The 23,026-nt window shown below is 45.6% G+C and overlaps 1 protein-coding gene across 5 annotated transcripts in view; it reads right to left on the reverse strand.

Annotated features, from left to right (window-relative positions):
• The window catches only part of FAM184B (family with sequence similarity 184 member B), a 141,868-nt gene that overhangs the window by 18,902 nt on the left and 99,940 nt on the right, over positions 1-23,026 (reverse strand). For 4 of the 5 annotated variants that reach the window (XM_089326975.1, XM_089326976.1, XM_089326974.1 and 1 more), the window contains 4 exons: positions 19,938-20,048; positions 17,072-17,179; positions 5,156-5,262; positions 2,293-2,422 (listed from right to left, as the gene is read on the reverse strand). In XM_089326975.1, the coding sequence (XP_089183101.1) occupies positions 2,293-2,422; positions 5,156-5,262; positions 17,072-17,179; positions 19,938-20,048 (456 nt within the window). Of the gene's footprint in view, positions 1-2,291; positions 2,423-4,137; positions 4,205-5,155; positions 5,263-17,071; positions 17,180-19,937; positions 20,049-23,026 lie in introns of those variants that run through there. The other variant, XM_089326977.1, reaches the window with a different exon arrangement.

Raw genomic sequence — 23,026 nt, forward strand, 5'->3', positions numbered from 1 at the left:
CTCTCTTCTTTGCTTTGTTCCCCTGTTTTTTTGGGCCATCTCTTCAAAAAACCTCCTAAGAGAGTGGGGAGGGCATCCCTCCAGAGAAGGTAAGCCAAGCCAGAAAGTAGAAGGCACTAGCTGAATCGTACTTGGACCACACTGCCAGATTATACATCATGGTGGGCCTGACTCCATTGTCCTTTTTCCAAACCCTTGGGAAGGTGTTTGCTGCTCCACTGGCCTTTCTCAACCTTGGGCTGCCCTCCTCCTGTCTAGCCGTCAGGCTGAGCCTGACTCCCCAGCACACATCATGCATGACATCACTGAGCCATGAAAGCTAGCTGTGCTTATGCTAGCAAGGTCACATGCAGACAGGGAAAACCAGAACAAGAAGCCAAACATGCCTGAGTCTACATCCCTGCTTTGCCATTTACTGGCTGGATGACACTGAATGAGTTACTGAGCCTCTTCACATGGTAAAAGGGAACAAGGCAATAACCCTGTATAATCATTACAGGCCTTGGAAGTAAGGGGCCAAATGCACTGGACAGTCCATCGCAGGGACTCTCTGGGCAGGTGCCCAGTAAACAGTCTCCTTCACAACTGTCCTGCTCTTTGGCCTTCTCCAGTGCGTGCAGGGCTTGCTGGTGGGCAGCCTCGAGCTGGGCTTTCAGGGCCTGGCTCTGCCCCCGGAGCTCGCCCTGCAGGGCCTCCCTCTCAAGGTCGGAGAGTGGCTTGAGCTCTAGCACACCCACCCCGTAGCTGCCAGGGCACTGTTCCACAGCCTGCTGCACCTGCAAGCCCTGCCCAGGGGCTGACCTCACTCTCCAGGTCCCTTCCCGGTTTGTTTGCTTGCTTGTTTATTTATTTATTTTAAAGCTTTCTGAATGTCACTTCAACCTAGTTGAGCCTCTTCATCTTTGGAAGAGGGTGGAAATTGGAAGCTTTAAGAACCTGGATGTTACGGTCTGAACAGAAATAGTTCCCCAGACTTATGTAGAAATTTAAACCCCAAAGCCTTATGTTAATGGTTGATGGATTAGGGTGGAGCCTTGGTCCAATTGCTGCATCTGAAGGTGGGACCTATGGGAAGTGAATGGATTGGGTGGGGTTGCTAGGGCAGAGACATAGGGACATGGAGGACATGTGCTCTGTCTCTGGGCTTCCTGGCTTCCATGTGATTCTCCTGCCCTTCATATTCCATCATCCAAAGCCAAACTAACAGGGCCTCCCAGTCTTGGACTGTGGACTTCCAAGCTGTAAGCAGAAAGAAGCTCCTCCGAGGCAGTTTAGTTACAGTAATGAAGGGTGACCAGTAGAATGGGGTGTCCAGTTCCTCCAGGGTATGCTGCAGCCCCTGCCATGAATGCCAGGGAAGAAGGGCCATGGGATGGTTTACAGACTTTCCAAGAGAAATAAGAGTCTAGAGGAGGCTGGCAATGTGGCTTAGTGGACTAAATCTCCTTGTGCAGCGCCGGCATCCCATATGTGTGCCAGTTCGTATCCCGGCTGCTCTTCATCTGAGCCAGCTCTCTGCTATGGCCTGGGAAAGCAGTAGAAAATGGCCCAAGTCCATGAGCTCCTGCACCCACGTGGGAGATCTGGAAGAAGCTCCTGGCTCCTGGTTCCTGGCTTCGAATCGGCCCAATGCCAACCGTTGTGGCCATTTTGGGAGTGAACCAGCATATTGAAGATCTTTATCTCTCCCTCTTTCTGTAACTCTACCTTTCAAGTAAATAAATAAAATATTTAAAAAAAAAAAGAGTCTAGAATGTCCTTCAATGGAGAGCCTCTCTCACCTCAGGTGCTTGCTCAGTCTCCCTTCCTGAGGCTTTTCCTGACAACTCCATTTAGTTGGTGCTACACTTGTCCTCCCCATTACCAGATGGCCTCCCATTCCTTCTACCCTGCTCTACCTTTCTTTTTCCTGAAGCTCTTATTGCCTTCTATGTGATTTATTTATTTTTATATCTAGTATTTATTGTCTGTTCACACCTACTTTGCTAAAATCAAAATATATGGACTATGCTCACCTTTGTATCTAAAAAATATATATTCCTGACATATGAAACATAAGGAGATTTGTCTTTTTTTCATTGATGCATCATCAATGCTTCATGAGCATTGCCCATGAGCTTGTTGGTTTTGAATGAATGAATAAAACCAAGAATCCCATACTGTCCTATAGCCATAATGCCCTTCCCAGCTAGGAAGTGAATTCTCTACATGCATTCTCAAGGTTGTTGGGTAAGAGGGAGGAGGCAGGGTGTCCCTCAGTGTGAGGGCACAGCCCCACCAGGGCTGTCCTACCTGGGCTTGCAGTCTGGCCTTCTGGCTCTGCCAGTCCCCCTGCAGATGCTGGATTTCAGGTGCCTTCTCCTTCAGCAAAGAGCCCACTGGAGCTTGCAGGCCCCTTCCCTCCTTGAGGGGCACTTCAATCCTTTGAAGACACAGAGTCCACAATCACAAAAGATCCTAGGACTGACAACAGCACTAGCGACCTGGTACTTGGCTCAGAGGAGGGAGCTCCAGTAGCAGGTGTTGGAGAAACACCTTACTCAGTTTTTGAAAAGCAACCTGGTATATACATAGTAAGTGTTACTGCACGGGATTCAGCAGCCCAGCCGATAGCTGTTTTAGTTAGTAGATGCTTAATAAATGATGATGGATGATCATAATGATGGAAAACTTAAGAGTTACTTTTGGGGTTCTTAGGGGCTCTATAAAAGAGGTCTCTATGATCTAATTTTGTAACTCTTCCTGCTTACAAAAACAAATGAAATGATAATGCTTTCTTTTAGCACAGTACTTTACACATAAAAGCAAGCTCATAATTTTTTTACTGGCTGTCACAAGGATAAGGAAGAGGATTAGAACAAAGCCTCTACATATGTGGCACGAACAAGAGAGAGCTGCATTAAAGCTGCAGCCATTTCTACATTCTAGGTAACACGCTGACCAGTGTCTCTTCCCCAGTTTGAACTTTTGAACCAGCTGAGCTGTTCAAATGTAATTGGTTTAGATTGGAATGTGAAGGTCAATCTCAACAATGTAAAAGGACATGGTGGCGTTTTGCTTCCCCTTGCAAGAACATTAGGTCAGAGGACCAGAAGTTACGGGGTTAGGGCTCTGGACAGGCCATAGGAGGGGGCATTGAGCTTGGCAGAGGTGGGAATTCCCAGCAGCATGGGCTCAGGCTGAGGGGCTAACATGGAGAGTTAATATCTTTAAAGTGCTGGAAACAGTGTCTGGCACACAGTAAGAATTATATAAAGAGCTAACTAAGCATTTTAGAAAGAGAAGTTTTCTTTCCTGGCATTCTAATCCTCTTAGGTTCTATTTTGGCTTTTTGAATATGTACTAAACACAGCCATCATGAAAGAGTAATAAATGGGGGATATTTGGGTCTGAGCTTTGGGTATGAAAAAATCTGAGAGTTAGGAGAAGGCCAGAAAAGCTGAGGAAGAATAGTCATCAGGAAGAAGAGTGATAGTAACACTTATTGGCTGGGTGGATCAGGCAAGCTCTAGTAGAAAGCCTTGGGGAAAAACTGGACTTCCTCTCAGGAGAGGGATTTGGTTATTATATTTTAAATCTTTTACTGACAAAATTTACATATAGTGAAATTCAACAATCTTACGTGCACAGCTCAGTGAGTTTTGACAAATACAGGTATTTGAAACCAACATCTCAATCAAAATGTACATTTTCATTACCCCAAAATTCCAGATGAAATCTTCCTCCAGTCATCTACCCACAGGCAGCCAATGCTTTGATTTCCATCACCACAGGTTACTTTTTCCAGATCTTAAGCATCATGGGATATGTATTTGCTATGATTTGAATGTGTCTCCCAAATTCAGGCATTGGAAAATTAATCCCCAAGTCATATGTCGATGGTAGTTGGGACATGAGGCCCTCAAGGGTGTGGCTTTGCTGAGAAAGCAAGTTCTCTCCCTCCAGCAGCCTGGCTCTGTCTCACCACTCGATGCCCTCCATTGTGTTAGGATATAGCAAGAAGGCCTCACCAGATGCTGGCGCTTTGCTCTTGGTCTTCCCACCCACCAGAACACTGAGCTAACTCCGCTCTATCCTCTAGTCTGAGGTGTCCTGTTATGGCAACAGAAAATGGACACAGACATGAGTAAATCATACCTTGTTCATCCATTTTCTTGCTGGTAGACATTTGGGTTGTTTATACTTCTGGACCATTAGAATAAATCTGCTAAAAATAGTCTTGTATCAGTGTTGTTGTTGTTTTTTTTAATGTGGATATACGTCTTCATTTCTTTTGCTTAAATATCTAGGAGTAGAAATTTTAGTAGGTTTGTGCTAAATTTTTAAAGAAGCTATCAGCAGTTTTCCAAAGTGGTTGTAGCACTCCTGCCAGCACTGTGTGAGAATTTAGTTGCTGTACACTGTTGAGAACATTTTGTGCTGTCAGTCTTTTTTAATGTTAGTCATTTCAGTGGGTGAGAACTAGGATCTCAATGTCACATTTCCCTGATGACTATTAGTGATAATCACATATTCATGTGCTTATGGGCCATTCACATCTTTATAATGGACCTGTCCAAGTATTTTGTCCATCTTTAAATTAGGTTTGTTTTATTATTGATTTACAGGAGTTTTTAAAAAATATATTATAGGTACGGATTGGATACTTTCTACCTGTTGTTTGCTTATTCATTTTTTAGTGTTTTTAAAAAGAAGATTAGTAGAGCTTTCAATTTTGATGAATACCAATTTATCATGTTTTGTAATTAGGATCTCCATGTACCATATTGTATATTCAAATTGATCTTCTGTCCTTTTCAACATTCCAACCTGACTTAAATAGTTTTTAGTATGCCATCTTAGTCCCTTCATTGTATTTTTAGTTTTTCCAATTTGCATCCTTAAGTACTACAATCTGCTTCACCTAAGATGTAAGTCACTTACAAGTTATAATTCCATTAAGCTCACCCTTGTCCTTTGTGCTAATGTGGTCATATGTAGTTGGCTTTCCATATAAATATGTTCTGCCTCCACGGATTCAAACAACTGTTCAAACAATTTTTCAAAAATTGCACCCTACTGAGTATGAACTTAAGGGCACAATGAGTGCATGAATCCTTCTGTATCTGAGCCCTCATTCACTGGAACACTGGGAAGTTTGTATGTCCTCCTGTACCTTTCATCATCGTCGCTGCTGCTTCCTTCTTCGGTGGCCAACTGACCCTTATACTCTTCTCCTCTGGGCAGCGTCTGGGAAGGCTCATTCAGCTTTAAGCACAGATCCTAAGGCAAAAACAATTGCAAGATGAGATTAAATGGAGAGAGGAAGTCATGCACGGTCCCACCATCATGGAGTTGTGGAATGGGATATGCTATCAGGCCATCCGACACTGGGCCTGAACTCTTAACCATTTTACCATATAGTCCCCTTACAAGCTACAGGGAGCGAGTGGTCCTTGTAAGTCTACTTCAGGGACTGGCTATAGTGATCATCACAGAACATTGCTGGCCCATAGCCAGGGATTGGGAAGTGTGAGCAATTGTAATTATTAGTACTATGTTGATGACATAGGCTGTAATCTGCTTATCTCATTACAAGGAACCTGCTGAATGACCAAAAGCATTGAGAAGTGGGGCATGGGAAGAGAATACGGAAACAGCTAGTTAACGAGGCTTCTGAATTTTTCATGAATTGGAATTTGTTCCTCTTATCATTCTCCCCTTTCCAAAGATATATAAAAGTGAAAAAGACCTTTTTTATTTTTTTTTTACTTGTTATGCTGAGCACTGTCTATGGAAGAGTGTAATAAAACAGGCTAGGAACAAACTTGTCTGCCATTAAGTCTCATTAAATAATGATAACTTACAACCTGGGTTTTCATTAAGCTACTTGCATGGCCTTCAGCCAGCATCTTCCCTTTTCTGGACTTGAGCTTCATCAACTCATACAACAGATGGATTGGCTTGCAAATCTGATTTCCATATTGTGTTCCGGTGATCCTGGGAGGTGTCTGAGAGCCCTCAGGGATGAGTAAGAACAGAGCTGAGGCTTGTGGGTAGAGCATGGGCGCCCATCCTGACTTGACCTGGAACAAAACTGCTTTGGTTGCTTTTCTGTGAACTGCAATGTCTGTGAAAGGGCACCCGTGTCAAGCCAACGATGACCTTCATGTGACCAAATCCAGTGGTTAGTTCCCAGGCCTCAGCTCACTGGACCTCTCAGCAGAAGTGGACATATCTGAATCTGATAGCTCCTTTCTTCACTCAGCGCTCTCGCTCTCGCTTTCACTCTCTCTCTCTTCTTTGGCTTTTGGGCAGTCTTCTCTCTTAAGTTTTCTCCTCTCCACTCCCACCTCTCACTCCCAGCTGCTCTTTTTAGGTCTCTTCTGCTAAAGCCTCCTCCTTTCCTGCCCTAGGCTTCAGCCCTTGGCCTTGTCTTTCCTCTCACTCCCTAGAGTCTCATCTAGTCCATAGCATTCAATGGCACAAAGATACTGAAGACAGACCAGTTTATCTATTTTCAAGCTTCCCACAAAGTCTGAACATGAACATCCAACTGTCCTTCATATATCAGGTGGTGTCTAACAAGCTTCTCAAACTGTAACATGTCCAGAGCCGAATGCTGTCTTACCTCCTCCCAACAAGCATGCACCTGCCTTGTGGTCTCTGCACAGGCCATTCCTTCTGCCTGAAATGCTCTTCCCTCTGATATTTGCATTTCTTGTTCCCTTAATTACTAAATCGATCAGGAGACCTCCACTGGCTTAATGCTTGGACTCTGGGACCAGACTGCCTGTGATAAAATCCCAGTTCTTCTAGTTATTAATGATATAAGGCTGGGCAAATTACTTCCATTGTTGAGGAGTCAATGAACCAACGCATGTAAAATCATGAGATCAGAATTAGGTGCGCAGTTAGTACTCGAAGTAACACTCCCTGGGATAACTGTTCCCTGGTCAGCTTCTCTAAAACACCATCCACTCACATTCTCTTTTCCGCACCTTGCTTCCTAAGTTTCATATCACAGCCTGATGTTAACACATTGTCCGTTTTCTTATTTCTGTTTCCTTCACCGGAACGGAAGCTCCTTGAGGGCAGGAACTCTGCTCCCTTCGCCTGTTTCCCTGATGCCTGGGCAGTGTGGGGAACACATAGTAAATACTAAACGCATAAACCCAGTAAGTCACAGGCCACCTAGGATAGTGGGAGCCTCATTCCTCACCTCCTTGCCCCACGCCCACCTTACATCCCAGGGAGGGAAGGGCTTGGTACTGACTGCATTTTCACGAGAAAGTCTCCCTCTTTCTAGGCATGTGGCTGAAGAGTAGGGGGCAGAGGTGGTTGCAGCCCAAACTGGGGTGTTTTCCTGCTGCATGCAAGAGTCCTTTGTACCTTTGTGATTTGTAATTTCAGCTCTTGTTTGAATTATTTGCATTGCCTTGAAATGTTGTGGAATACCATGTAATGCTCAGCACCTTCTTCCGGAGAATCAGTGAGGAGGCGGCATGCATGAGCCCACTGCCCACCTGTGCCTAGAGGGTCTGCGGAGGCTCAGCAATGATGAGTGAGAGGGCGCTCTACCCTCACAGCCATCCCACCCAAGCCTGAATTCCCCACCAGGGTGGATGTGCTCTGTGCGAACAGTCACATCAGAACTACGTTTCCCAGGATCCCCTTCCTGCACCCTTCTGGAGCATGTGACTTTGCATAGATTTGGAAGACAGAAGTGAAGCACTAGTCATTTCCTTCCATTTCCTTTGGATGCACAGGTGCTGGTTGCAGGGCATCAGGCATCACTGTAGCTCAAGCGTGTTGTCACTGGTCTATTCACTCACTTTGGTGGCCTGGCAATATTTAGGGCTCCCAGACTCTCAGCCACTACTGGGTCCTCCTTAGGCATCTGCCTATCCCAGGCTAGAAGCATGTTTAGCTCTGAGATGAAAGAAGCCAGATTCTCCAAAAGGTCCTTGTAGCACCAAAGTTGGCTTCAGAGACTACCCTAGTTCAAGGTCAACCTTAAGGCTTACAACATGTCTGTGGTCTTCCCCACTTTTCATCTGTTCTTTCTTTCCTGCTGACTTCAGACCCGCCAACAGATAAAGAAGCAACTCTTGGACTTTGGAACACACAGTGTTCAACTGGATCCCACAATTATGCCAGTTTTGGTCCTAAATTTAATCTCACAGCTAATATCCTTCCGTGTGTTTCTCTGATCAAATGCTAATGGTTGCATTCTTTAACCTGCAGCTCCTACTGACCCTTCCAGGCCCCACTCTGCTGTCACTTCCTCAGGAAAACTGAACACTCTTTTTCTGTTGCAATTAACTCTTGAAGTTCTCCTGACAATTTCTCTTTAGTACCACAGTTTTCTCACAAGTACTTATTGATCACAGGCTATATGCCAGACACTGTTCTAGGACAAAGCAATAAACGAATTTTGAAAAGGATGAGGCAGGAAAAGATATGTAATGTGTTCAAGGTCATACAGTGAATATACCACAGGGCTAGCAAAGGCAGTACTAAGGAGGAAAGTTCTTGGTGATAAATATCTACATTTAAAAAGAAATGATAAATGCTTGAGATGATGGATAACCTAAAAATGTTTAACTGATCAACACACATGCATATATGTACCAAAACACCACACATAAACATTGTACATAAAGATGTACAATTATTAACTGTTGATAAAAATAAAAGAAAAAAGATCTCAAACAACCTAAGAGCTAGAAAAAGAAAAACAAACTAGCTCAGAGTTGGCAGGAGGAAAAATTGCCACTGCCTGCAATGTCAGAATTCCATATGGGCGCTGGTTTGAGTTCTTGGCTGCTCCACTTCCAATTCAGCTCTGCTAACATGCCTGGGAAAGCAGAAGATGGCCTCGGTGAGTGAGCACCTGCCACCCATGTGGGAGACTCGGATGGTGTTCTGGGCTCCTTGCTGTGGTTTATGGCCTGTTCCAGCCCATCGCTGAGACCATTTGGAGAGTGAACCAGAAAATGAAGGATCTCTTTCTCTCTCTCTCTCTCTGTAATCTTGCTTTTCAAAAAAATTGGATCAACATGAAATAACCTTAATAGATCAATAACAAATAAATAAATTGAATTTGTTTGTCAGCATGCAAAAATTTCCTAACAAAGAAAAGCCAGGATCAGATGACTTCATGGGTGAATTGTAACAATCATTCAAAGAATTAACACCAATTCAGGGTGGGCATTTGATACAGTGGTTAAGACAACACTTGGGATGCCTGCATCCTATATCAGATTCTTTGGGATCAAATACCAGCTCTGCTTCCAATCTAGCATTTCTGTTAATGTGCAATCTAGAAAGCAATGGTGATGGCTCAAAGTACTTGGGCCTTTGCCAACCACATGGGAAGTCCCAGATTGAGTGAGTTCTGGGCTCTCAGCTTCTGCCTGGACCAGCCTTGAGTGTTGCAGGCACTTGGGGAATGAATCAATGATGGAAGATCTCTTGTGTCTCTCTCTGTCACACAGACTTTCAAATAAAATGAAAACAAATAAATAATTTGTAAAAAGATACGGAAACAACTTAAATGTCTGTTGACAGACAAATGGACAAAGAAAAATTTTAAAAACTACAGTTCTGGGCCGGCGCCGCGGCTCAGTAGGCTAATCCTCCGCCTAGCGGCGCCGGCACACCGGGTTCTAGTCCCGGTCGGGGCGCCGGATTCTGTCCCGGTTGCCCCTCTTCCAGGCCAGCTCTCTGCTATGGCCAGGGAGTGCAGTGGAGGATGGCCCAGGTGCTTGGGCCCTGCACCCCATGGGAGACCAGGAAAAGCACCTGGCTCCTGGCTCCTGCCATCGGATCAGCGCGGTGCGCCGGCCGCAGCGCGCCGGCCGCGGCGGCCATTGGAGGGTGAACCAACGGCAAAGGAAGACCTTTCTCTCTGTCTCTCTCTCTCACTGTCCACTCTGCCTGTCAAAAAAAAAAAAAAAAAAAAAAACTACAGTTCTTTAGAGGTGGACTAAATGCCAAACATTTGCCATATCCAGGTATTTCAGGTACTGGAAGGATAAAGATTAATGACACTTAGTTCTTGATTTCAACAAACCTATGGTCCAGCAGTGGGGAGAAATGCATGGCCTGCCAATGCCAACAAAACAAGCACATGGAAAAAAATAATTTCCCTCTTCACTCTCTTCCTGACAATGTGCACCTGTTGTTTCAGGTCGAGGTAAATACTTCAGACGGTGGTGGGATGCCACTTGAATACTTCACAAATAAACTTGACCTGGATATCAATAATGGTTGGCAGAACAAGTACGTTCAAGCCCAGGAGGTCCTCATGCTCAATAGTCTGCTTCTCCGATCTCCAAATGAAACAGACCCTTCCAGTTGACCCCCACTTTTTTTGGGGGGGATTATTTGCCTGAGGTCCAGTGAGCCCACTAGCAGGAATAACCCTGAGCCACTCCAGGTGTATCCTGAATTATCTGCCCCGATTCATACTCTTGGGTTCTATATCAGGCAATTTGCACAGGTTCATCCTGGCACTCTCTTTAGGGGTCAAGAGGCCTGGGTATAAATAGTGTGCCCAGAAAAATAAATAGTTCTAGTTCTCCACCAAACCATCCACTGCGAAAGCCGCCTCCTGACTCCTCCCAAGCAACAGTTGGTTATTTTAAACCCATGTTCACATTAGGTCACCACCTTTCATCTTCCAGTCATTTAACCTCTTCTGAATTGTTTCTATTTTAAAGCCACACCCACACTCAGGAAGTCTCCCAGAAAGGAATATTCAAAGTCATTCTCAGGTTAAGTTGACAGTCTCTCAGAGGTAGCATTAATTATCTACATCTTAAAAAATAGAACAGCTAATGTGCTGGAGTTTCACTGAAATGAGTACAAGGACTATAATAGATCCTATAAAGTCCCCTTACATTTATAGAATCTTTAATAGCTTTGTAAAATGCCATCATGTGCTTTCTTCTCTTCATCACCACATGTCTCTGTGACAGGGACTGTTGCTGCCATTTGCTAAGAAGTAGGATAAGGCATCATGGCTTAGAGTATGGGCCCTGGTGCTACTCTCTGGGCCTCAGTTTCCCCATCTGTAAAGTGAGGTGGACACTAATACTTGCTTCAGCAGGCTGTTGTGGGGAGTATGTGGAAGCACTATGTGCTTGGCACAGTTAGGCCATATCTGCGTTTACCATTGTGAGTAGTAAGAAAACTGACGTTGCAGGGCGTTTTGGAAATGCCTGAGGCCCCTGGACAGGTCTCAGGTAGAACCCGGGCCAGAATCCACATCCTAACACTCAGACAGGAGCTGCTGCCCTGCCCTATTCTGTCCTCTTGGGTTCCAGAGAGGCTTGGCCTGGGGCAGGGATCTCCCCGTGGAGTGAAGAGCAGCCTGACTCTTGCTGCATCAGATGGAACCAGACTCTTAGCTCACCCCTAATGCTGCAACTGATTGAGAGCTTAGTGATTATTCGTTGTCTGGCTGCCAGGACGGTTGATGTCTGGATTCATTCGACCCTCCAGGTGTGGTAGAGGGTTTTGGCTGCCCAGGGGTCCAGCTTTGCGCTCCTTCCCCCAGGCGTGCCTTTGCCTGGGGGAGTCATGTTCAAATCTCAGGATCAGGCCCAAGTCACTCTGCTGCAAAAGCTTCTCAGACACGTGGGCTGCACAAAACCTTGCTGATGTTACTAGAACGCTCGTCACGTCAGGATATAACTTAAGTAGAGAGTTCTCCCTTTTGAGCCCTCTGAGAACCACACATAAGCCTCATTTGCTGGGGCCCCCGGTGGCAAGGCTGTGCAGGGACAGCACTCAGAGATTTGTGGAGATGAAACCACTGGAATAACATTCACCACAAAGACCCTTCTTTTCCTTCTGGAGGGAATACAGGCAGGGGCACCTATGGAAACACCTATCCTCCTCTGCCCAGGTTCAGTGTGAGCTAGGCACCAGTGAAATCGTCGAGGGAAAAAAAAGGTTTTGCTTCAAAATTACCAAGACTGGAGTGGCTGTTTGCAAACCAATGAATGAAACTAGGCATCTATTAGTATCAGTAGACTGGACATAGAAACGAGGACAAAAGGTTTAGTAAGGTCCCAGCTAATTTGGGTGGGGACACAGCCACACCCAGGTTTGGCAACCTTCTCTCTCTGCCTGTTCTGGGAGTGGAATGAAAGGTCTACTCTCGCTTTACTTGATTATTTTTATCTCTCTCCACTCTGGGAAACACTTTGGCAGAACAACCAAGGACCTAAATGGAAACCCTTGTGTCTTGAACAAACTTAACATCTCTGAGGCTGTCATGTAACAGCCTGCCCTGGTGGCCCTGGTCTTCCAATGCATCAGCTGACAGGTTGTTCAGGCCCCTCTGATTTTCTTTAGCATTGCCTCCGCTCCTTGTACCACCCTATGCTGCTGCAGGAAGGGCCACGCTGTCTGTTGCTCACAGTTCCTGTAGGATTAGGCAAAGCTGGGCTGGCATTGAGCTGATTTGCCAAAAATATTTGAACTACATTATAAATCTTTTCTGATTGGCAAAGTTCAGAGTTTTGTAACTTACCATATTGGAAAGGTTATGCAGAGACAGGCACTTCTGGGTACTGTTGGTGGGAGTATACAGTGGAATACCCTCAGTGAGAAACATGTGGTAGCATCTATTGCAGTTAAAAATACACACCCATAAGACCTAGTAAGATGTACAGTAGTAAGTTAGCACCCATGGGACACTGATGCAACTGGGTGCTGTGTCCTACACTGGTTGTGTATTAATTTATTTAGTCCTCACCAAAACCCTCTGATGTAGTTGGTATCATTGTCCCTGTTTCACAGATAAGAAAGCTGAAGAAAAGATACATTAAATCAAAAGTCCAAGGTTATTTAGCAAGTAAGAATCCAGGTGTCTGGCTTGGGGTGAGCTTGCTTAACTACTATACTACACTATATCCCTCTTACAGTGCAATCCACTGCAGAATTAACTGGAACAGCAGAAAGAATCAAACTAAGTGTCCATTATAAGATAATGGTTAAATATATTAAACTTTTTTCTGTACAAAGTAGGATTAGATAATTAGCTTTTTTTTTTTAATGAAGTGGATATGGAAGAATACTGATGTGTTACAATCTCCAAGTTGTAAAAATTTAGGTAAAAGAGAAAAGCAGAGTTCCACAGAGTATGCTGTCATTTCTAGAAGAAAATTCATAACTATGCCTACATATGCACAGTATAGCTCTGAAAGACATACAAAGATATGAAACAAAATAAAGCAAGTAATTTTCCCTTGGATAGGGAACTCACAGAGAGGGGATGCTTTTCATTGTATATTTTTATATACTTTTGAATTTTCAAAAGAAAAATTAATTTGATTTCTTAAAATTTACTTGAAAGGCAGCGAGAGAGAGACAGAGACACACAGGTATCTTCCATCCACTGTTTCACTCCCTAAATGTCTGAAATGGCTGATGTTGGGCCAGGTTGAAGCCAGAAACCTGAAACTCAACCCAGGCCTCCCACGTGTGTGGCAGGGTACCCATGTACTCAAAGTACCATGTACTCAAAGCTCTCATCTGCTGCTTCCCAGGGTGCACATTAGCAGGAAGCTGGAATGTGAAGTGGAGCTGGGACTTGAAACCAGACACTGATATGGAATGAGGGTGTGCCAAATGCTTGCCCCAGAAAACTTAATTTGAAAGGACAAATAATACCTACAAAGGGCATAACAGTGTATAATAAAAAACACAGCATCAGGCTTTAATTCTGCTACTAAATTTCTGCCTCAGGGCTAGTGCTATTGTGCAGTGGGTTAAGCCATTGCCTGCAGTGCCAGCATCCCATATGGGCGCTGGTTGGAGTCCTGGCTGCTCTGCTTTCAATCTGGTTCCCTGCTAATGTGCCTGGGAAAGCAGCAGAGGAAGGCCCAAATGCTTGAGTCCCTCTACCCACATGGGAGACCCAGGAGAAGCTCCTGGCTCCTGGCTTCAGCCATTGTAGCCATTTAAGGAGTGAACCAGCAGGTGGAAGATCTCTCCCTCTGTCTCTTCTCCGTCTGTAACTCTACCTAGCAAATAAATAAATAAATCTTTTAAAAAAATGTCCACCTCATTTTAAAGCTGTTTGTGTATGCATAATTCTCCCCTCTAGCATCCAACTCAGAAGCTGGCATATCTTAGGTGTTCCACAAAAAACTGGAACGAATGAATGAAAGACATAATATGGAGTTGAATCGAAGGAACCCATGTGTGTCAAGGTTCCTCCTGCAACTCTGCAAAGGAAGAGACCACTTCTCTCCAGCAACCCAGCTCAGTGAGGTCAATGTTCCAGATTAAGGAGTTTCCTGGTGGATCATCCATGGCTCTCCACATGCACTTGTATTTTGGACTTTTCTATGATTTGTTGCTTTACTTGCAGCAGTGGTTCTTAAATGGGAGATATTCAGAAATGTCTGGAGACATTTGTGGTTGAGAAAGTTTGGTTGGGGTTAGGGAGTACCAATGGTGTTTGGTAAGTAGAGGTTGAGTTATTTTGCTAAACATTCTATGATGCATAGCACAGCCCCACAACGAAGAGTTAGCCAACCCCAAAAGTCAAGTGCTGACATACAGAACCCTGAGCTGCTATAGCCCCGGATGTCAGATTCTTGTTCATCAGCACTGGAATATATCTAGAACGCTGTACTTGTTGACCCTCCTAAAAATACAGCCCATTGGCCTTTCTGAACTGCATTTTTACTTAGTCCCCAATTAATCAGCCTTATTTTAAGCTGGATCTCATGGGTGAGGATCCCAGCCAACTCCATTCCATCTCCCTGCTACAGTCTCTTTGAGCAGCTGAGAAATGATTGACTATGTGGGGAACAACCTTTCAGGGAATTTTCACAGTGCCATGAAACATTCAGCTACCCTTGCAGCCCAGAGTTCTCCTGAATTCTAGTTCATGAGGGTGCCTCTTGAGCCACTGAGGGCGAATGGAAGTATCTGCACATTTCTTGGGCAGAAATCACCAGAAAGGATGGGGACCATCTCAGACCAGAAAGGTGCCAGCTTGGCTGATGAAGGTGCCTCTTCTCCTTTAGGCTTCTCCTGCATGCTTGTGCAGGGGCAACAGAGCTGCTCAGGCTGTCTGGGTGCCAGAGGAGGAAACCCAAGAAGCCCTTGTCACTCTCCTCAACCCCATGACATTTCGATTCTGTTTTATGTGGAAGGCATCCTGGGTGTGTGACACTCTGATCAAGCGAAGGGAATGAGCGCCACAAAACTGCTGGGCCCATCCTGGCTCAGCTGCTTACCAACCTGTGATGGCAGGCAAGTCACCTTGCTACTTTGACCTTCATTTTCTTCCTCCATAAAATGGGAGTATTGCAGCATAAAAACTCCAATGAAATCAAAGACAGGAACAGTTCTCTGGAACTGGCCAGTTCTCTTACAAATGCTTATTATTCAAATCCATATTCCCGACAGTTTTGGATAATTTTCACAATGGTGAATATGTGGGTTGTCCCCCTGAGACACAACACAAGGTCTGCTGGCAGGATTAAAGCCCTAGAAGACTGGGGTCAAGAGAGAGAAATTACAGCTCCTGAGGGCACTCAGACACAGGAAAATCAATGAATAAAAGATGAGGCTGATGTGGTGAGAGTCAGACTTGGCTACACAGTGTTTTCCCATCTGGAGTCTAAAGTGGACTGAACGTTTAGAGCAACAATAAAAAATAAGCTAGGGCAGTGGGTTTTTGACAGCTCCAGCTAACAAGGTTAAGAGGGAAGCCAAAATGAGAATCACAAGGGCCATTCAAGCCAGGGGAACTCAAACACCAACTTCACAGGAATTATTTGCACTTCTGATATCATTCAAGGAATGTTAACGGAGTACCTATGGTGTGAGTTGAATTGTGCCACAAAGAAAATACGTTGAAGTTCTAACCCCTGGTAACTATGAATGTGACATTATTTGGAAATAGGTATTTGCAGATGTTGCAATGAGGTCATATTAGATGGGTCATAAGGAGTCCTTAAAATCAATGACTCATATTCTTACAAAAAGGCCCTATGATGACACCAAAATGCAGGCTGACAAGGAAATAGGCCATGTGATGGCAAGGGGAGGTATCAGGTGATGTGTCCATAAGCCAAGGAATGCCAAGAACAGACAGTAGCACCAGCAGCTGAGGGAGAGGCAGGGAGCAGGTTCTCCCTTCCTACCACAACCTTGACTTCTGACTTCTTCTTCTTCTTCTTTTTTTTTTTTTTTTTGACAGGCAGAGTTAGAGAGAGAGATACAGAGAGAAAGGTCTTCCTTCTGTTGGTTCACCCTCCAAATGGCTGCTATGGTTGGCACGCTGCATCGATCTGAAGCCAGGAAGGGGCTTCCTCCTGGTCTCCCATGTGGGTGCAGGGCCCAAGCACTTGGGCCATCCTCCACTGCACTCCCTGGCCACAGCAGAGAGCTGGCCTGGAAGAGGGGCAACCAGGACAGAATCCGGCACCCCGACCGGGACTAGAACACAGGGTGCCGGCGCCACAGGCGGATTAGCCTAGTGAGCCGCAGCACCGGCCAACTTTTGACTTCTGACCCCCAGGATCGTGAGAGAAGATATTTCTGTTGTTTAGGCCACCAAGTACATGGTCATTTATTACAGCAGACCTACGAAAACAATATGGCCTGTCATGAGCCCATCAGAGAGCCCACAGGAACCAGTCTCCACCCTCGAGAAGCACCCTTGAAAGGGATGGGAAGGGCTATTAGAATACATGAGATCACGTGGGTGCAGGGAGGCAGGCAGAGGCTGTGACTATGACTGCTCGACTCTCCCGGGGCAGAATCAAGGGCCACCCTTATCAGCCAGGCAGGCTGCTCTCAGAGAAGGGCAGGAGATTAATCTGAGGAACTGCCCTCTTTTTCAAACCACAAGGATAATTACTCAGAACTCTATTTCCTTTGTGGTTTTTGTAAACGGATTTTTGTGTTGGTTTTTTCTTCCCAGGCATTTTGGCAGTGCTGAGCAGGGACATAAAGGAGCCCATTAACATCAGCATGTGTCACTGGGGATGCCAAAATGCTGAAACAGAGGAGAAAGGGATCCTTAATCACAGCAGAAAAAGCTAGAGGTTACCTGGGTCTCCAAAATGCTGTGGCGTTGGCAGTCTAATTCCTGGGACTTTTCCTCGGTTCTTCGGGAACACACCTTGTTTTCTTGGATAAATTCTTCCAGCCTTAAGACCTAAACCAGAAGATGAAAAACACTAGGCAATGAGGCAAAGACCTACCTTCTGGATATGGTAGTTAATCTGGGCATCAATTCTCCGAGGCCAATCTGTCTGCGGAGAGTGTCCCATTGGACACATCCCAAACATGCTTGTGGAATGGCCATTGCTAATTAGCTGCTTGCTTAGTCCTTGCAGAAGAAGAGCCTAGCAGCCTTACGTATTCCATACTTTCCTTTTAATTACTGACATCAAGTAGTGATTCTAGATTTGTAGGGTGACTTGGATACCATTCCCAGAAAGCCTCTCACTTTCTTTTGGAACACAAAAAATGTTAGTTGGTAAAGAAAATGAACAGCATTGAAGAATTGTACAGATAAATTTAGGTAAGAGTAGAGGGAAGATGCTATGAAATTGTCATCTTAACTATGATGATGATTATTAACCAGATTATTATAATGAACCAATCAGACTTTTCTCACTATCTTTGAGGAGAATGAGGCCAATATCCATAAAGGAAACTCAGAAATTGCCAGCAAGTCTTAGTAGTAGAAAACCAAATACTTGTCAGGTCCCATTCTAAAGTACTAGGAGGAAAGGGAAAGAGAGTGGAAGCCAGACAGCAAGATAATGAAGTCTTTAACAAATATATAATGAGACATGGAGCTGTCATTTTAGGGGGGAGATAGATATATAACCACAACAGCACTCAGGGAGGTGCAAACAAAATAGTACCAGCTTCATTAAGGATGCATTTACTCTGTGCCTGTCACGGGCCTAAGGATTCGACAGCATTAACTCACAAGCACTGTGAGGTGCACAGAATTTACAGCAACAGACTCTGCCCTGAGTGCAGGCAAGTTTAACGGCACTGAGGGTGATTTCGAGTCTGTGGGTAGTAAAGGTGCATCCCAGGTAGCAAGACCAGAGTGAAACAATAGAGTAGGTTGGCTGGATGTGAAATCTGAAGAACAATCCCCCAGAGGGAGGGGCTAGCACAAAGGAGTAAATGCACGTGTCAGGGCTGTGAATTGGGTTGGACCCAAATTATGAACCACATAGGGATTAAAGGTTTTAAGGGAGAAAGAGTGGGGCCTTGAGAACATAAACATGGAGTTTTAGAACACGAGTTCAGGAATCAGCTGCCTAGGGGAGACTGGGGAGGCGGGGGATCCATGACAACGCTCTCGCATGACTCAGGCAGCATCTCAGAGGAACTACAAAGATACCAGCATGTTCACTCAGCTTTACATAATGAGTATTTGGGGAAGAAATATTTAAAGATTATGAAACTCTCTTTATACTACATCCTCTAAGGTTTATGGCACATTCAAAGGACTCATGTGCAGTTGTTTATGTAACATTTAAAGGCAGGGAAAAAGGAATCTAGGTGAGCTACTCTGAGGGTCCTACCCTAGGCACTGGTGTGGAGAAGAGGGGACAGAAGGGTTTGAGTTGTAGGATCCACAGGACTTGATAATTGAGTGGAGGGGATGATGGGGCAGGGGAGGGACCAGGGTGAAGACGGGCAGTTGGGAGAGGAGGATGTGGTCAAAGGAGATTCTTCCACTTCTAACTTTGGTAATCGGAGTGAGGGTAGGGGGGCAGTGGTGGATGAGGATGCCATTAAGATGGTAGAAGGAATTGAGGATGGAGAGCAAGACTGAGGTACTTTGTGCATAGTCAACCTCTTGCTCATGTGGACACTCAGGTCCTGAATGAGTCAAAGTCTTTGAAGAGGTGACATATTGTGCTAGACCCCTATCAGCCTAGGAGTTAAGAGTAGGACCTTTAGAGCCACATTATCTGGATTTGAATCCCAGATTTGCTACTTGGTAGCTGTGCAACTTTGGGGAAGTTATATACCTTCTCTGTGACTCAGTTATCTTATTTGTAAATTAGAGATGAGGGCATTTATGTTATAAGAAAGTTTATGAGGATTAAAAGAGTTAATATAGGTAAGCTGCTTAGACAGTGTCCTGATCAGAGCAAGTATTGCTCAAAGGTTAGCCATTGTAGTTTTTAAAGAGCGGTTTTAAAGGACAGTCACATAAACAGATTTCCATGATGTGAGCCAAGCATCCCCCACCAGCAGAACAACTGGGCTGGTATCACACGTATACACCAAGCCACCTTATGTGTTGTGGAGCAGAGTAATCCAGGTCCAATATGAAGACTGGCAGCGTGGTTCACGGGGGTGGGGGGTGGGGAGAAGTGAAGGAGGGAAGAGGGACAGGGATGGGCATTTCACTGTGCAGCCCCACCTTGGTCTGGCCAAGGACAGAAGCCTCTGTAGCTGAGACCTTCACCAAGCCCCACCCTAGACGCTGGTATATCAAGTCTAAGGCATGGTTCACCTTTTGAATGATAACAGTTATAATTAAAAAGTATTTTAAAATAAAGTAGCAGCCCAGGAAGGCAAACATGCCTTGGGTTCCAAGAGTGATAATGCAGTAGGGGGCAGGAAAGATCCCGTTCCTGGTAGAATGTGCAGTAGAATCAGCAGCAGCAGCCTCCTGTGTCCTTCTTTTATGTGACACATTAAAGGCCAATTTGTTTGGGCCTCTCTAAATCAGCTCTCTGCTACTTGCAGCTAAATTTACATCCTCTGAGAGAGCCTTCCGGTCTGGCCGGATGCCTTTTTCTTCCTGGGATGTAAGCAGCTGAGGTATCTCCTGAAATTCCCGGCACCTCAATTAGGCAGAAACACCCAGGGGCCAGAACCATCCTCATCCTCATTCCCAAGCATTGCAGCTGCACAGATTCAGGGCTGACCTCCAGCAGAGAATGTTGGAGCTTCACACTGAGGGCCGCTTTCTCTTCTTCCAGCTGCTGTATTTCCTTTTCTGACTTCTTCTTCACTTCCTCCAACTGTGCTTCTACTTCCTAAATGATGATTAGAAGAATCAGCCACCGAGGTATGAAAGCAGGACACTTACATAGTCACACCCTACCGAATTCCCAAAAGCAGTCAAAGAAACTTATGAAAGTCATAAATATTGCAAGAAAATTTCCATTGGAAACACATGAGAAGATCAAAAGGAAATGATTGTTAAATTCAGACCGTGAAGTCTGATATATATGGGAGTAGGCTGGGATGGGTACACTCAACTCTAAGTTTTCTAGCATCAGATAAGAAGGGGCCAGTGCTGTGGTGCAGTAAGCTAAGCCTCTGCCTGCAGCACCAGCATCCCATACGGGCACCAATTTGTGAGCCGGCTGCTCCTCATCTGATCCAGCTCTCTGCTATGGCCTGAGAAAGCAGTATAAGTTGGCCCAACTCCTTGGGCCCCTGAACTCATGTGGGAGACCCAGAAGAAGCTCCTGGCCCCTGGATTCGGATTAGCCCAGCTCCAGCCATTGTGGCCATCTGGGGAGCAAACCAGCGGATGCAAGACCTTTCTCTGTCTCTCTCTCCCTCTGTAACTCTCTCTCAAATAAATAAATAAATACAAATCTCAAAAAAATAAAAAAAGGTACGCATCATCGGGTTCTAGTCCCGGTCGGGGCGCCGGATTCTGTCTGCTCCTCTTCCAGACCAGCTCTCTGCTGTGGCCCAGGAGTGCAGTGGAGGATGGCCCAAGTCCTTGGGTCCTGCACCTGCATGGGAGACCAGGGGAAACACCTGGCTCCTGGCTTCGGATCAGCGTGGTGCGCCGGCCGCAGCACGCCGGCTGCAGCAGCCATTGGGGGGTGAACCAACAGAAAAAGGAAGACCTTTCTCTTGTCTCTCTCTCTCTCTCACTGTCCACTCTGCCTGTCACACACACACACACACAAAAACACCCTACTACAAAAAACACTTATTTAAAAAGAAAAGGAAAAGAAAATGTTCACTACTGATAAAATTCTCAGATTCCCAAAAGTCACAAAACCAGCTGCATTGTCAGATGCAGGGGTACATGCAGAACAGAACAAACTTTTGCCTTTGCAACAATGCCCCTATATTAGCATGATGGGCTCTCACGGCTGCTTCCTCTAGGGTCCTCCACCAGAGCCTGCAAGGCCCAATACAAAGCAGACTGAGATGAAGCAACATTCTGGAGACCATGTGAATGGCACAGCTGCCTTCTAGCTGTGGGATCTTGAGCACATTTCCCAATCTCTCTGTGACTCGTGCTACAGGTTTAGCATGGTCCCAGGTACATAATAAAGGCTCAGGAAATTCAAGTACTACTATTATTCTTACAGATACTCAGCTTTTCTGAAATAGCTTAACTTCTGGGGAAATTGTGCAAGTATCTAGAGGAGGGAATGAAATGTTTTGTTTCTCTTTGCTGAACACTCAGCACTTACTGAGACGTTTGTTGGCAGGTGGCAGGTACTGATCTCAGAGCTGGGTTCACAAAATAAATTCCTACAAACTAGGAGTTGATGTTCGAGTAAAGAAGACAGGAGTAAGTAAAGCCAATCAGTACAACAGACTAAACACTAGAGTGGATACAGACACAATGAAGCAGGGAAGGGGCTGAACAGTGTTGATGAGGGGCTAACATAAGAGAGAATCTGGCCAGAGAAGAGTTCCAGAGCAAGTGACTCTTAAGTAAAGACCTGTATGGGACAAGGGGCTGGCAAAAAGGATGTCTGAGTGTGAGCTTTTCAGGACAGGCAAAGGCCCTGGCATGTTCTAAGGGCACACAATAGGACTGCAGTGAAGGGGAGCAGAGGTGGGAGATGTGGCTGAGGGACAGAAGCAAGGCCTTGCACAGCCTGGCAAGACTTACAGGTGAAATGAAGGCTTCTCAATGGCCGGGCAGAGAAGTAACATGATTTAGATGATAATATTTTAACAAGATCACTACTGATTTCTGTCTTGCTGGTGGGCTGAAGCACGTGGGGAGGAGGTAAGAGTGACAGCAGGCAAGCAATGAGGAGCTGTCTGCATTAACTGAGGCAGGAGTCAGACCCATAGCAGCTGTGTGGGAGGTGAGGTGTAGAACTCTGGATATAAATGGGATGTAGAATGACAAGCCTTGCTAAAAAGAGAGGCTATTATTGACTGAGCCAGGGAGGATGGAAGAAGGAGCAGGTCTGGGGACTATCTTGGGGGCTTGTTTGCATGTGGTGAGTTTGAGGCATGTGTTTGTTAGAGCTCTCACAGGTAGTTGGAAACATGGGTTCAGGAGAGAGAGCTAGGTTGGAGTATACATTTGGGAATCAGAAGCATATAAAATGCATTAAGACATGTGTTTAGATGAGAAAAGCTAGAGAGAAGATGTAAAAGAAAAAAATAAAATGTTCAAGAACTGAGGAATGGATCACTGCAGCATTTCCTGTGCATTGAGCTTAGACTATCTGGGAGTTATCTGGAGAACAGTTCTTCTGTGCTGTCCACTGTCATGGACCTTTATGGTCTGGTTGAGCAGATGGATGTAATCACAGGAACTGATATTTATTGAGCGTATAGCCTTGGCTGGGTGTCGCTCCCCCTCTTCGTGGAGGAACGACACAGGACCCTGCCTAGGCTTCATATCCGAGTCACGGCCCCATTATGTCGCTCCCCGTCTTCATGGAGGAGCAACACAGGACCCTGCGCTGTTCTTTCGTCTGCTCGGCCCTCCCCGGGTTTGCTGCTGGTTCTTCCCGGGTTGGCTACTATCCCTTCCACCTCCGTGGAAGGGCAGTTCCCCCTGGCCACATTCCCCACTTCCGCAGGGGAGCGGTACACCGCCGGCCGGCTCTTCTCGGGGGCTGCACAGGTGTTCCTTCAGCTAGATGTTCCCCTTAGATGTTCCTGGTGCATGCCGTCTCTCTCCTCCTTTATAGTCCTCCTCCGCCAATCCCAACTCGGCTGCCCACACGCCGAGTACGCTGCTCTCCTCCAATCAGGAGCAAGTCCTACAGTTTATTAGTTGAACTGGAGG

The sequence above is a fragment of the Oryctolagus cuniculus genome, chromosome 2, assembly GCF_051225735.1.
Source record: "Oryctolagus cuniculus isolate XC-2025 breed Fujian yellow rabbit chromosome 2, ASM5122573v1, whole genome shotgun sequence".
Taxonomy (NCBI): Eukaryota; Metazoa; Chordata; class Mammalia; order Lagomorpha; family Leporidae; genus Oryctolagus; species Oryctolagus cuniculus.